At 40.2% G+C, this 15,845-nt stretch overlaps 1 protein-coding gene across 1 annotated transcript in view; it reads left to right on the forward strand.

Moving 5' to 3' along the window:
* Positions 1 to 15,845, forward strand: part of vwa8 (von Willebrand factor A domain containing 8) — a 152,043-nt gene that overhangs the window by 82,203 nt on the left and 53,995 nt on the right. Inside the window, exons 31-38 of the mRNA XM_037686695.1 lie at positions 1,479 to 1,598; positions 1,854 to 1,918; positions 2,008 to 2,133; positions 2,215 to 2,324; positions 6,840 to 6,991; positions 11,559 to 11,763; positions 11,848 to 11,929; positions 12,227 to 12,431. Coding sequence (XP_037542623.1) covers positions 1,479 to 1,598; positions 1,854 to 1,918; positions 2,008 to 2,133; positions 2,215 to 2,324; positions 6,840 to 6,991; positions 11,559 to 11,763; positions 11,848 to 11,929; positions 12,227 to 12,431 — 1,065 coding nt within the window. The remainder of the gene's footprint in view (positions 1 to 1,478; positions 1,599 to 1,853; positions 1,919 to 2,007; positions 2,134 to 2,214; positions 2,325 to 6,839; positions 6,992 to 11,558; positions 11,764 to 11,847; positions 11,930 to 12,226; positions 12,432 to 15,845) is intronic.

A 15,845-nucleotide genomic window follows, 5' to 3' on the forward strand; every position in this document is an offset into this window, starting at 1 on the left:
TGATTTTTGCATATATAAAAAAACTTGCAGTAATGGGAACAATGTTTATCGTACAAGATGATAAAGAAAATTTATTTTACTTTGAAGTAAAAACTTTTCTCACATTGAATACTTTTATGCAGGTGTATGGATAATAAAGTGACCCTACTGTACAAATGTTAATTGTAGTTTTTTTTTAAGGTCAAAAATGGCTAAAGTCTGGAAACTTCTGCAGACCATAATCTTATTTTTAAATTTATTACCTTGGCTTACGAACATAATTTGGGTTTTACAGAACAAATTCACACTATAATTTTCCAAATTTTAATCGTAAAATATACATTATACACAAGTTTCATTTTCCTTCCACTTCATAACTTTGTGATACTTTGTGTTGGTCATAAAATCCCCGTAAAATATTTTGAACATGGTGGCCATAATGAATTGTGGAAAAGCTCAAAGGGCATCTCTGTCCTTTTAATAAATCTTCAGTGATACTATTAGACAATCATAAACTATTTTTACAATACACAAGTCTAACTATTCCAAGTCTGTAAAACTCTGTTTGAGATAAGATAGAACTTTATTGATCCCGCAGGAAATTGTTGTGCCAGAGTTTCAATACAAAGGAACATACACAAGGAATCACACAAGATTTAAAAATAACAGAGTATAACAATTAACAGAATATAAAAATAACAGAAACTATAAAAATACCCACAATTAAGTTCTAATACAGGTCAGGTGCAGACAGAAACATTAAAGAGTTTATTGTAATACAGGATTAATTTTATCGTCCTATGTGTAGAAAGGGGAGGAGTTGAAAAGTTTGATAGCCACAGAGAGGAAGGACTTCCTGTGTTGTTCTGTGGAGCACCTCAGTGGCTCAGTCTACGAGTCTACGACTGAAGGTGCTGCGGTAAGGGTCCAGGGTGTCATGCAGGGGGTGTGACGTGTTGTTCAGGATCTGGAGCAGTTTCCTCACCATCCTCTGCTCACACACCTCTGTCAGAGACTGCAGGTCCACTCCCAGAACTGAGCTAGCTATCTCTTGATGAGTTTATTGAGTCTGTTGGCATCAGCTTTCTTCACCCTGCTGCCCCAGCACACTAGAACGTTGAAGAAGACACTGGAGACCACCAAGTGGTAAAACATCTGCAGCATGGTCCTGCAGATGTTAAAGGACCTGAGTCTCCTCAGAAGAAAAAGGCAACTCTGCCCTTTCTTGTAGAGGGTGTTGGTGCTAGCCGTCCAGTCCAGTTTATTGTCTAAGTGGACCCCCAGGTACTTGTAGTAGTCCACAATGTCCACCCTAGTACACTTGATGTTGATGGGGGGGGTGATCTTGTTCCTGTAATTCACCCGCAGCTCTTTATTTGTTTGTTTGGGTATGATGTAATGTATTGTCAAAGACAACGACAAAAATCTTGTTTGAGTTCAGTAAATTTTTTGCTGTTTTCATTCTTTTTGTCTGCCTGGTCTTTTTGTCTCCATGCCAGAGTAACACAGTGCTCCATTTGGACTTGGCAACAGGTGCCGTGCGGAGGCTTATGTTATCTCCAGACTGTGATCAAGCTCCTGCCAGAGCCTCAAACTGGTGGTCCAATAATGAACAACAGGTCAGAGGTTCCACGCTCTTCAGCTACAAATACCAATTGACTTGTGGCTTCTAAAAATCACAAGAAATATCTTCTGTATTATTTCAAAACATTCAAAACTTGACTGTTGTTTATTTATTTTTGTAATCTGTTTTATTCTTTATGTTTGTCTTTGCTAATGAACTTTACTGCATTACTAAAAGTTTTTCCATTCAATTTTAAGGCATAAAATATTAGCTTACTGTTTATTGTGTTATGTATGCTGCTTGTTTGCAGGTAGGCCATAGGATGTGTCGGGAATTTGCCCATAAAAACTGGCTTCTCTTCTATAAGGAGAATGGGTAAAAATACTCTACACCAAATTATAATTGACACCACTAAAAAACACAATACTGTTGTATCAGCTTCTGATTTGTCTTTGTATGCACAGCAACCAGCTGGAGGTGCTGGATGTGTTAGAGGGACGGGTTCATTCCATTTTCCTTCCAATCAACTTGAAATCTGTATTCCTGGTGGCAGAGGACCGCTGGCTATTGGTAGAGGCCACCACTAACAAGTAAGAGATTGAGTTCAAATTGCTCCTTCATGGTCAATACATTGATTTACAGATTAAAATAATGTATATCTTACATTATAGGAAGTTTCTTTTGACCAAGCCCATGCACATGGCTGCTGAAGATACTGGAGTGTGTCAACTTCACAGTATCAGTGAGGACACAGTAAGCTCAGGTCATGGATCAAGCTCAGGTATACTTAAGAAACAGGATGCTTTTCAAGCCAGAGTTTTAGACTGGGATCATCTTATGCTGAGGAATGACAGAGTTACCGCAGCTTTAAACAAACCTCATGAATGACTTTAGGTGCAATCTCATGTGATATTGGAAGATCTTGTAAAATGTACTCTTAAGAGTATATCATTGGAATGACTATCAGCTACTAGTGGTTGTGATATCTTACCACAGCTTCAAATTTTACCTCAGTATTTGTAAAATTGACTGAGTTAGGGACGTTTTGGAGTTGCCTGATATCAGTTAGCTCTGGTTGCGATCTTGAATTGGTTTGACCCCAAATGCTAATGAGTTGTGGATGTACAGGCAATGATAACTTTCCAAGAGTTTCTGTTGTTTGTCTAAAACAGGTCTCTTGAAAATGAGTCCCTTTGACTCAGTGAGACTAACCTGTATAAATAAAGGTTGAATGAATGAGTTCCAGTTAAATTTGTACAGTAGTTCAAGAGATATTTTGCTAACAAATAACTGTGCTGGCTCAAGAGGATAATGCCAAAGTTTAAACAGAAATGTTGTGCAATATGTAGTGTTTCAGTTACATCTTGTAAATCCCTTTCAGCTACTGTCACACCAAATTTTTGCACATCTGTGAAATTAATTACCAGTAAGTTGTAACCATCTTTTGTTTACACATTTGTTGATTGACTGGGATGGCCCTCTCAAATTAGGGTGACACAAAAATTAATAGGTTGTACATTTCCATCACCTTGTTAATTTCTGTTAGTTTCATAAAGACCTGTCTATTTTGTTTGTAAGAAATTTTGCTAGCAAACAGATTAAGTTAAACGATTTAACTGTTACTGTTAAGTAAAACGATTGTACAGTGTGTGGCACACAAAGTTGGTGAATATGCTCAGCTACTACCACACCATAGTTTAGCTCAATATAGGAAAAATGCTAAAGTTACATACAGTATAACTATCAAACAACAGTAGATCAAGAAAAACTGCAGCAGCTTGAAGCACTAACACCAAACTGCAAGTCACAAAACCTTTGCTTCGTAATTTACAGAGCCATTTCCATTGTTCTTTTTCAGTTGTTCTCCCTATAAGGCTAAAGTGTGTGGGGGGGGGGGGGGGGGGCACTGTTTCCCAGAGCAAAGTATTTTTGTTTTTCAACGCAAATTATCTGAACAGTCAACAGAGTAAAATGCTCCTGTATCAGAACAAAACTCTAACCTTGTTTATCTATATTTTCAACAGTTATTAGTATATCAAAGAAGTCCATGCTCAATAATCCAGGTATACAATCCAACGATTTTCAGTCAGGTCATCTGGACAGTTTCTTTTTTTTTTCTGAAATGTTTCACCTTCCATCTGGAAGGCTTCATCAGTCAAGGAAACACACAACACAAAACAGATTCTTCCCCCAAACAGCTTACTCCAAAGTGGAACAAACCAGTTATGTTGGTGCTAAGATGGTGTCTTTGGCACACCCCCTCCTCTGAAGCCGGCCCTCTTCCTTGTCGACAGTCATGTCAAACTGGTTGAGTAAGCAACCAGTTTGACACAGTTCAACTCTGTGGATAAATACATCAAGTTCACACGAGAAGATGTAAAAAATGGCAGGTTGGCTTTCTTGGACTGTGAGGTCTCAGTCTCTGATAGAGGCCATTTGCAAACCGAGGTGTACCATAAACCCACCCACACAGACCAGTATTTGCAGTTTGACTCCCATCACCCTTTGGAGCACAAGTTAGGAGTCATCAGGACTCTGTATCACAGAGCAGACAGCATCCACACTAACTCAGGAGCCAGGCAGAAGGAGAAATCCTACACAAGACAGGCTCTAGAGCAATGTGGATATTCTGATGCATGCTCAATAATCCAGGTAGAAAAATCTAAAAAGTTAAATCTGGTCCTCTGGACATTCAAAAAAAACCAAAACAAAGCAAATCAACAAAAAAATGTAGAAAAGTTTCGTCTCTCATCCGAGAGACTTCCTCAGTCTGAGGAGCTGTATTCAGCTCAGTCTCTTAAATAGCACCGTCTCAGGGTGGATCAACCAGTTTTGCTGCTGACAACCAAAACCAGCTGATCACATGCTAAAGAAGGACCATCAGCATAACAATGGGTCATTAGCACACTGATGGCTGTTTACTGTTCACAGAGGGCTGAGTGATACTAGCAATCACAGCATTGTAAGAGGGGGACAGTTGAACCCGGAGGCCTCCACCCCTGTTTAATGATGGACGATTTCTTTTCACAAAGATGGCCTCCTTTACTCCTCTCTCAAACCATTGTTCCTCTCTGTCCAGGATGTGAACATCTTCCTCCTTGAAAGAGTGACCGCTGGCCTGGAGATGAGTGTAGACCGCAGAGTCCTGGCCTGATGATGTTGATCTTCTGTGCTGGGCCATCCTTTTTTCTTGGACTCTGAGGTCTCAGTCTCTGATAAAGGACATTTGCAAACTGAGGTGTACCGCAAACCCACACACACAGACAAGTATTTGCAGTTTGACTCCCATCACCCTTTAGAGCACAAGTTAGGAGTCATCAGGACTCTGTATCACAGAGCAGACAGCGTCCCCACTAGCTCAGGAGCCAGGCAGAAGGAGAAATCCCACACAAGACAGGCTCTAGAGCAATGTGGATATCCTAACTGGGCCTTCCTGAAAGCAGAGAAGAAACCCAAACAGGACTCCAGTCAGCCAACAGGTGAAAAGGAGGAACCCAGACCCAGACCAGTGGTCATTCCATATGTTGAGGGCGTATCAGAGAAACTGAGACGTTTATTTTCTAAACATAACGTCCCAGTGGCTTTTAAACTCCAAAATACATTACAGCAAAGACTGGTTCATCCCAAAGATCCAGTCCCCCGGCACAAACAGAGTAATGTTGTGTATGCTGTTCAGTGTCAGGAGGGCTGTGATCAGTCTTACATTGGGGAAACAAAACAGCCACTGGCCAAAAGGATGGCCCAGCACAGAAGATCAACATCATCAGGCCAGGACTCTGCGGTCTACACTCATCTCCAGGCCAGCGGTCACTCTTTCAGGGATGAAGATGTGCACATCCTGGATAGAGAGGAACGATGGTTTGAGAGAGGAGTAAAGGAGGCCATCTTTGTGAAAAGAAACCGTCCATCATTAAACAGGGGTGGAGGCCTCCGTGTTCAACTGTCCCCCTCTTACAATGCTGTGATTGCTAGTATCACTCAGCCCTCTGTGAACAGTAAACAGCCATCAGTGTGCTAATGATCCATTGTTAGGCTGATGGTCCTTCTTGAGCATGTGATCAGCTGGTTTTGGTTGTCAGCAGCAAAACTGGTTGATCCACTCTGAGACGGTGCTATTTAAGAGACTGAGCTGAATACAGCACCTCAGACTGAGGAAGTCTCTCGGATGAGAGACGAAACGTTTCTACATTTTTTTGTTGATTTGCTTTGTTTTGTTTTTTTTTGAATGTCCAGAGGACCAGATTTAACTTTTTTAAATGTGGATATTCTAACTGGGCCTTCCTGAAAGCAGAGAAGAAACCCAAACAGGACTCCAGTCAGCCATCAGGTAAAAAGGAGAAACCCAGACCAGTGGTCATTCCGTATGTTGAGGGAGTATCAGAGAAACTGAGACGTTTATTTTCTAAACATAACGTCCCAGTGGCTTTTAAACCCCACAATACATTACGGCAAAGACTGGTTTTTCCCAAAGATCCAGTCCCCCGGCACAAAAAGAGTAATGTTGTGTATGCTGTTCAGTGTCAGGAGGGCTGTGATCAGTCTTACATCAGGGAAACTAAACAGCCACTGGCCAAAAGGATGGCCCAGCACAGAAGATCAGCATCATCAGGCCAGGACTCTGCAGTCTACACTCATCTCCAGGCCAGCGGTCACTCTTTCAGGGATGAAGATGTTCACATCCTGGACAGAGAGGAACGATGGTTTGAGAGAGGAGTAAAGGAGGCCATCTTTGTGAAAAGAAATCATACATCATTAAGCAGGGGTGGAGGCCTCCGTGTTCAACTGTCCCCCCTCTTACACTGCTGTTATTGCTAGTATCACTCAGCCCTCTGTGAATAGTAAACAGCCATCAGTGTGCTAATGATCCATTGTTAGGCTGGTGGTCCTTCTTGAGCATGTGAGCAGCTGGTTTTGGTTGTCAGCAGCAAACTGGTTGATCCACTCTGAGAAGGTGATATTTAAGAGACTGAGCTGAATACAGCACCTCAGACTGAATTAGTCTCTCGGATGAGAGAGGAAACGTTGCTATATTTTTTTGCTTTGTTTTGTTGTTTGTTTGTTTTTTTTGAATGTCCAGAGGACCAGATTGAACTTTTTTGGATTTTTCTACCTGGATTATTGAGCATGCATCAGGATGTAATAGAAAAAGATATGAACTTCTGATATAGGTTCATAAGTACTGATGTGGCAGTCCGGTTTAATCACAGACATCAAAATAAGCTTGATAAATTAATACAAGTTTTCCCTCTACTTGTTTTCACTCAAAATTCTCACACTGTCTCTCTCATCATCTCAGCTGAGATTTCTATACCTCATATGGTGTCAAGTGAGCAGCTACCCAATGAAAACCTCAGTGTTGCTCTGGACCAGAAGATTGTTTCCCCAAATCGTGTGCTTGCTGACAACAGCTCTTTGGCACAAGTCATCGTGGGTTTCCCAGACCTTATGGTGAGATTATAATGAAGTGCATAAATCACACTTGTTGGCTGATTCTGATTGTTTTTGTTTTATTTAATTGTTTATTTCTTTTAAGGCTGAATCTGCCAATTCCAATTACAAATGATATGGACTTCTATTTAGGAATTATAATTAAAATGTTCTAAAATACATCTTTTTTTAAATTTCTAGTTTAATTAAAACAAATAATGTGTAATAATAAAAAAGTTTTCATGGAGGGTTTTTGTAGGACATTAAGAAACATTGAAAATCATTGAAGTGTTTTTTTGCTCAATTTAAGGCCTTAAATTACATTAAATAACATTAATTTAAAATTTCATTTACATTAAACAAAGAAAGAAAATGAAGTTGAGATACACATTTCTGGAAATTGCTGAGTTGGACTCAGTCATCTGGGCAATACTTTAGTGTTTGATTAGTAAATGGAATGGTAAATGAACTGTACTTGTATAGCACCTTCCTATCTTATCAAGATACTCAAAGTGCTTTACACTACAATCTTTCTCATGTACCCATTCATACAGCACTCTACTAGATCTATACAAAGAATAATCAGTGCTTTAGATCACATTCATACACCGATGGGACACACATCGGAGGCAGATCACACTGTAGAAAACAGATCGTGTGCAATACACACACATCTGGGAAAAAAAACAATATTTCAGATGTGTGGAAAGGACTGAAAGTCATCACCAGCCATGGCAAACGTGGGGATGTTTCCCTGACCTCTGACCTATTGAAGACCATGAGCTGTGTGGACCTACGACTACCTTACTGACAGTTGTACATGAGACTGCAGGACTGTATGTCAGATATAGTGGTCTGCAACGTGGGGGCTCCCCAGGGGACAGTGCTCTCACTGTTCCTTTTTGCTGTCTACACCTCAGACTTCACCTACAACTCCACCCTCTCCCACCTGCAGCATTTCTCCTTTGACTGCCATTGTGGGTTGTGTATTATAAGAGAATGAAGAGGATTACTGCGGGAGGGTCATCATGAACTTTGGCATCTCAAACCAAGGAACTTGTAGTTGATTTCCATAAGAAACCTCCCCACATACAGGCAAACATCCAAGGCTTAGTCATTAAGATTGTGAACTCATTTGTGGGGTGCATTTGATGGGGACAGGAGACCAAGTACAGGAAACCAGAGAGTGACTACGGGATGGTGCCAGTAGAACCAGCTACAATTCAGTACCAATAAGACCAAATAGATGGACTGTTGAAAGCTGAAACCTCCAACATGGCCTCTTTAGGTGGATGAAGTGGAGGTGGAGATGGTCTGGTCTTACAAGTATCTTGGTCTGCAGCTGGATGAAAAACTGGACAAAACAGAACACTGAACACTGACTATGGGAAGGTCCAAAACAGGCTGTTATTCCTAAGGAGTCTGGCATAATTTAACCCCTGCAGAGGTTCTGTCAATCTGTGGTGTCAGTGTCCTCTCCTATTTTGTGACGTGCTGGTGGGGGAGCAGCACCAGGAAGCAGGACAGCCACAGATTGATGAGGAGGGCTGGCTTTGTGGTGGGTGTGAAACTTGAAATATTGGTAACAGTGGATAAGGATATTGGAACATGTTTATAGAATATATTTTCTGAATCGCTTTAAACTGTTGCACCTTTTATATTTGTTAATTTTTTTCAGCATTTATGTAAGGTGATCAATTTTCTACCACTGGAAAACTTATTGGAACCGAGATGGTGTAGCGGTAGGGCAGCCGACTTGGGACCAGAAAGTCGTGGTTCGACTCCCAGCCATTCCCACATGTTATAGCTGCCCACTGCTCTACCTGGGTGTATCTCATGTGTGATGGGTTAAATGCAGAGAACTAATTTCACTATTGTATGGGAACATACAATGATGACCATCTCAGACTTCCCCTTATTGTCTTAAAATTACAATTTGATGGTTAAATTAGCAAACAATAACTCAAAGTAGTAAAACAGTCGGCAAAGCTTAAAATGGCACAACAGTAGTTAAAATAAACAAAACAGGCGCTAACATTGGGAAAACAGTCACTAAAATCAGCAAAACATTAGTGAAAATTTGCTCAACTGTAATTAAAAGCTAAAAAATGTGAATGCTAGCTAAAAGATGAATAAAATAGACTGTGAATTTTGAATATTGTTATTGTACAAATTGTGCATATTCAAAGTGTGATAAAAAATTTACACAGTGGTATAATTCACACAAAAAAAGGATAAATATAAGGAAAAGGAGGGAATAATTAAATTTTTAACCTTTATTTAACCAGGCAAATCCCATTGAGATAGGGCCCTTGGTATCGGGGGCTGGGCGCTTGGGCGTGTGTCGGCTCGGCCTGGTGTCTGCCTGGTGGGGCTCGGGTCCTCTGGCCCTGTCAGGCCTTGGCCTGGGTGGTGTGAGTCCTCGGTGCCCGGGCCTCGGTGCCTGGACCTGGACCTACATCGGTGTGGCGGGTGCCGACGGAGGCCTATGAGTTTGTCGCTGTTGGCCCCGGGGGGTCACTGTATGTGGTTGCTGGTGGGGATCTTCCGGTTCTCCCCTGTGGTCCCTTCTGGGGGGTGGGTGGGTGGTTCGCCCTGTGTGGGTGGCTCTGGGGGCTCCGCGGTCGGGGTCCCTCCTGGGGTCTTGGGCTCTGGTCCCCACTTTTTCGTCTGCCTCTGGTCTTGGGGGTCGGGTCTCTGCTGCTTCACAATTACTAATAAATGTTCTATTAGAGAAGCCTTATACACTTATGCATGCTCACAACCACACACAAATAGAAGCAGGGATGTTTATGTAGGCTTTATATGTAGATATATAGATATGTATGTGAGTGTATATTCATGTGTATGTATGTATGTATGTATGTATATAGGCGTAGGTATGGGTATATATATTTATTGAAACTTACTGCAAAGCCATGAATATTTTAAGTTCTTTATACATATGTATTTTGTTGCTGTGTTTTGTCATGTTCTTTGCAGGTGAACAGACAGTGGCCGGGTGTTTTGAAGTGTGCTCTATTTGTATATATTTCTTATATTTTGGAGTCTTACTTTGTCTTTTCTTTTTTTCTATCCTATTAAAAAAAAAAAAAAAAAAAAAAAAAAAAAAAAAAAAAAAAAAAAAAAACCTACACTAGAATGTCACTATAATAAATATTTAATAATAATGGTGTGGAGAGGATGGCTGTAAGGGGAGAAGGGAGGCCATCAGAAAAAAAAAAAAAAAAAATGTGAATGCTAGCTAAAAGATGAATAAAATAGACTGTGAATTTTGAATATTGTTATTGTACAAATTGTGCATATTCAAAGTGTGATAAAAAATTTACACAGTGGTATAATTCACACAAAAAAAGGATAAATATAAGGAAAAGGAGGGAATAATTAAATTTTTAACCTTTATTTAACCAGGCAAATCCCATTGAGATCACTGAACGTTTTTGCAAGGGAGGCCTGGGCCTGAAGGCAGACTAACATGCATGTTTTTGTTCTGTGGAAAGAAACTTGAGTACCCGGAGAAAACCCACACATGCACAAGAAGAACATGCAAACGCCACACAGAAAGACCCCAGGTCCAACAGGGGATTGAGCCCAGGACCTTCGTGCTGTGAGGCAACAGTGCTAACCACTGAGACGTTGTGCTGCCACAAACACAAACAAAGAAGTGAAAGAAGCTGAACGGTAGCTAAAAATTTAAATTTACAAAATATCTAAAAGTGGCAGGTAAAAGTTCAAATTAGCATAAGAATAAAGCACATATGCTGTAGCAGTTATCAAGAGAGCAATGTTGTTGAAGGGACTGAAGAAATCCCATTGTATATTTCTAAGGGGAATTTTATTTCAAATAAAGCAAATTATTTGAAATGTAAACCACTTATAAAAGCCATACTCTTCCTACAATTTCAGTCAGGTCATCTGAACGGTTTCTTTTTTTCTGAGACGTTTCGCCCTCCATCCACAAAGCTTCATCAGTTTGAGGAAACACCAAACAAAACTTATTCTCCCCCAGCAGCTTACTCCAAAGTGGAAAAATCTAGTTATGTTGGTGCTAAGATGGTCTCTGGGGCTCGCCCTCTCCTTTGGTGCCCGCCCTCTCTCTCATCAACAGTCCTGTCAAACTGGTTCAAAACACCAAAGTCCATGCTCAATAATCCAGGTATAAAATCCGACAATGTTCAGTCAGATCATCTTAACGGTTTCTTTTTTGTGCTGAGACGTTTCGCCCTCCTTTCGGAGGCTTCATCAGTTTGAGGAAACACCAGACAAGATGACAGACCAGATGACCTTATTAACATTGTTGGATTTTTTTACCTGGATTATTGAGCATGGACTTTGGTGAACCCATATTCTTGCACAGCATACTATTCCTGTTCAAGCCAAACATTTTAATGTCTGAGTGGTCAAGACAGCACAAAATATACAGAAGTAGTGTGACTGCAAAAATTGTACAGAATAAAATAAAAAAGAAAGCAATGGTGAGAACGTTGATTTAGCATTTATTGAATAATGTCCTTACAGCTTAACAACACAGCTTTGTGACTCATATTAAATAAAAGACATTTTCTTCGTTGTGTTTTTTCCTGGGCAGTCACCTAACGAGGTGTACAGCTTCAGGAGGCCTGTTGAGCTGTCATCCATGAAGAGCAGCCAGGGTGGGTCTCAGTCATTCTTTAGAAGTGGGTCTCAGAGCGGAGCCGTCAAAAGGAAGAACTGTGTCTCTCTGCTCTCCGCCAATCAGGTAGTCCGAGCTATTCCCTCTACAAAGGTGCCTCTGAATGACATATACCCCAAAGGTCAGAGTTCAAATCACTTTGGAGTAATTGAATGAGCTCAAACTGGAATTGTTGTAACTTTTTAATTCTCTCTTTGTCTCTCAGATGTCACTCCTCCTATTACATCAGCATACCTGGAAGTGACCGACCTCACATCCAAAAAGCTCAAATACATTCCAGTCCCAAGGTAAACCGAGCTATGAGTTGTTTCTACATGTTCTTTAGTCATGGAGTGAATTTACATTTTCACACATCATACAGCATTGTATATTAGTTTTTGTCATAGAAATAATAATGTAGTATCTAAAAATACTACATTGAGCATGCATCAGGAAATATTATAATATATTTTGTGTTAATCTGAGGTATTGAACCTAATTTGGAGGACTGTTAAAAAAATTCTGTGTAAATGTGTTGTTTTTTTCATATGTCTACTTTTCTGAGTAGCCATGTTTTAATTGTCCTTCATATTTGTGACTGGCAGGTCAAAGACTGTGTCGCCCTACACCAACTGGTTGTCCAAGGTGTCAGAGTGTGACGTGCTGGTAGCTGCTTTTGGTTCTGGTAGTGTGGTCACAGTTGATATGGGTGGCTACATCCGGCTGTGGGAGACTGGTCTGGACACCCTGCAGCGGTCACTGATGGAGTGGAGGAACATGATTGGAGCAGAGGATGGCAGACCCATACAGGTAAGATGACATCGAAAAAAATGCCGGCAGCCTGCAGTTTGTCTTAACACCACTGAGGGGCAGTGTTACATTAAAACTGACTGCAGTGCAGACAGCTTAAACTTTCTAGTTTTTCAGAATTATTTATGAGGAGCTGAATGTTCTGGTCAAAAGGTTTTTGACCTGGCAGCTGTACCCATAGTGGGTGAGAAGGAACAAATTGGCATTGTTGCAGTGATGCTATAGGTTATAAGACCTTTCACACTGAGGCAGTGTTGTGGAGGCGCCCACATGTATGACAGTCACATTCTTCATATAATGTAGCCTTGCAGATGCTGAACTTAACACGGTTAAAGAGGAGAAGACCAAACAAAGCTTGAAAAGATCATCAAAGATTATGTTTTTGCCTGCGTCTCTCTGCCACCAAAATATGTCAAGAATCACAAGAAGATTCATATAATTTTGAGATAGTAATACTTTTATGTACCTCTATAACTGATTAATATTTGGAAACAACCTCTTTCAAGATGGACAGTGGAGCTGACTGACTTAAAAAAGAAAAGAAAAAGTTGGTATAGTTCAGCCAGTTTTACACTTTGAAAGTTGAACCTTTCTTCAGATCAAATTTGATAGGGTAGTATAGCTGGGAGTCATTCACAACATGTCATGCTCAACACGTCTGAGCATGATAGTATTGACTACTGCTATAACTATACTGCTTCTCAATGTAGGACAAATTTGGTTCAAAACTCTGGCATTGAAGGCAGCAGATTTCAAGGCAATGTGTATTATTTGCACTTACCATGCTCCATAATTTTCACTGCTCTTTTACTGTTGTGAGTGATATTACAATTTTCCATTATCCTTACTCTATGTAATAATCAGTGTTGATATGACCGGTAGAGCTACAATTTCTAATCCGGGCTCGGTCCGACCCAAAATTTGGGCTGGGTTGGGCCAAAAATAATGTGCTTGATGGGCGGGCCGGGTTGGTCTTGGGTTTTTGATACGGTTTTATGAATCATACAGCAAAAAGAAAACTAAATAAGAATGCACAATATAAAATTGTGTTAATCTACTTGAGGAGGAGGCTTGTCCGACCGGCTGCTTGAAAGAGGTACAAAAATGTCCTGTTAAGCTCAGATGGACAACGGGATCACCGGCCGTGCGCGTCCGCTGATCGTCCAGTTGAAAGAGGTAAAAAAAAAAAAAAGTCCAGTTAAGCTCAGGTGGATCAGCTGATCACCGGCGCACATCTTCGCAGCTGCTGTCATCTGCAGTGAAGGAAGTAGCAGCATTTACAAAAGCCGAAGCAAGCAGCACGTTCAATTAAAAAAGCCTTGTTTTATATTTTTCCAAACAATTTTGCTCTAAAAATATTATTGTTCATCTGTATAATAGCCTGTCTTTAGAGATTATTTTTTTAGGCTATTCGTTTTGTATGTTAATATTCATTTGGTGAAACAAATCTGATATCTTCCTTTCTTTGAAATATGTTTTTAAAATATGTCAAACTGATTTGCTTACAAAAGCAGTAAAAGCTTAATAAAAAATATATATATATATATATATATATTTTTTTTCATGTTCGTGCCTGTAATTACAGTTAAATTACTGGGTCGGGTCGGAAAAAATGGCTACAGCTGTGGCCAGGTCACGACAGATTTTTGTAGGCCTGACTGCAGTTCAGAGATGTCTTGGGAGCCGTCAGAGCTGTCTGCAGCTGTGTTTTCTGATAACGGCTCAACAGCGGGGGACAAGCTGGAGGCTTTCTGTTAAACAGATTTTTCAGTTTAGGAAGTCAGAACGGGTCAGAGCCTCAGACAGGTTGATACGTTTTATGAACTTGCAAATGTATTGATCTTTTTTGATTCCAAAGCTTTGTAAATAAATTGATGAAGCCCACACCTGGTTGTTTTTGGAATCACTTTTTTCCACAACAGTAACTACGGTATATGCATTACTTAAAATAGTTCTAAGCCTTTAATTTATCTAGATGATTTGCCTTAGGGATTGATGACTTTTTGACTGTTAAACATTTATATATATATATATATATATTGTAGTGAACTAGGCCTGAGGTCAAATCCTGACCTTAAGGACCTTATGGGACAGAAACTGTCATTTCATTGATTTGAATCCAGAAATACAGGTTGACCCATCCTGAGACTTTCTTTCTTGAATTAATCAAGTGAAAGAACACTATTTTCTATTATCATTACTATTTTACAAGTGTTTGATAATCAAAGTGTGTTTAGTTCAAACCATTTTTAGATGTTGCAGTGAACTAATCATTTTTAATTCAACTGTGAAACAGTAATAATGATTTTAATCCTCATGCCAAGTAGAAATCATGTTAAGGTCTGTTACAGAGTAATTATGCATTTTCTGATTTTCTGTCTTTGAATGAGCAAGTGTAAGTTGGTCCAAGGTTGGAGTCAAACGCAAAACAAGTTGTTGGAACGAACTGTCATGTTTTTAAAATCCTCTCAGACGTAAATATAGAGGCTGGCACCTGTTTTCCCCCAACTCGTCTAAATATTCCTCTCGTCTGTCTGAAAAACATTTTCAATCTGTTCCATAACATTCTTGCTGTTTTTCTGACTCCTAGTGACCTCTTACGTCACAAAAACACACCCCTGTCTGGTCGAAACGACCAATCAGGAAACTCCCAAATGAACCGGAAATAGAGCTCTTTAAATGTCGGTACTTCCTAGTTCAAACGAGTCGGGTGGAGAGTTTGCAGCTCCAGTCGTTTGGGAGAACAGAAGTCCAACCACGATCCGCAGCTCTTCGAGTCTTGTGGGAATTATGCAATCTTCCACATCTGAGTGGAACTTCTGACAGACTCCACTCATGTGAAGTCCACTCGTGAGGTGAACTGTTGTTGATGAAGTCCCGCCACCACTCCGGACGGTTCTCTGCCATCCTACGGAGACGCTGGACCGGTAGCTTAACTGGAGCTCCGTTTCCACTGATTCATCGTCAGAGAGTCGAGTTTACTACCGAGCGTACTGAGGAAAGCTGGGTTCGAATGGAGGGTGCCGTTCTGTTCAACACTTTTCTTTCACACACACCATCTCCCTCCCTCTAAACTTCATCTTTCCATCTTTAAAATTCTTCTATCCTGGTAGAAATCATTCCAGATATTTCCAGAAATGTCTGTGGTGAAGCTTGAGGTTTTCAACCATCGCCGTATGGTTAATCAAATTGTACAGCTTGCAAAATTAGCCATGTTGTTGTTGAAATCATTTTGCCAAATTAATGTAAATGTGTGATGTTAAACTTTGATTCTGTAAATAAATGACGCATTCATTTGATGGGTCAAAGAAAATTAACGTCTCACGATACATTTTATTAAATTCAATGCACGACATTATACAGTCCAGAAAAATGAAAGAATCCGTTTAATTTATGAATATATACAGCATATGT

Source organism: Nematolebias whitei, chromosome 13 (genome assembly GCF_014905685.2).
Source record: "Nematolebias whitei isolate Nwh7 chromosome 13, NemWhi1, whole genome shotgun sequence".
Classification (NCBI taxonomy): domain Eukaryota; kingdom Metazoa; phylum Chordata; class Actinopteri; order Cyprinodontiformes; family Rivulidae; genus Nematolebias; species Nematolebias whitei.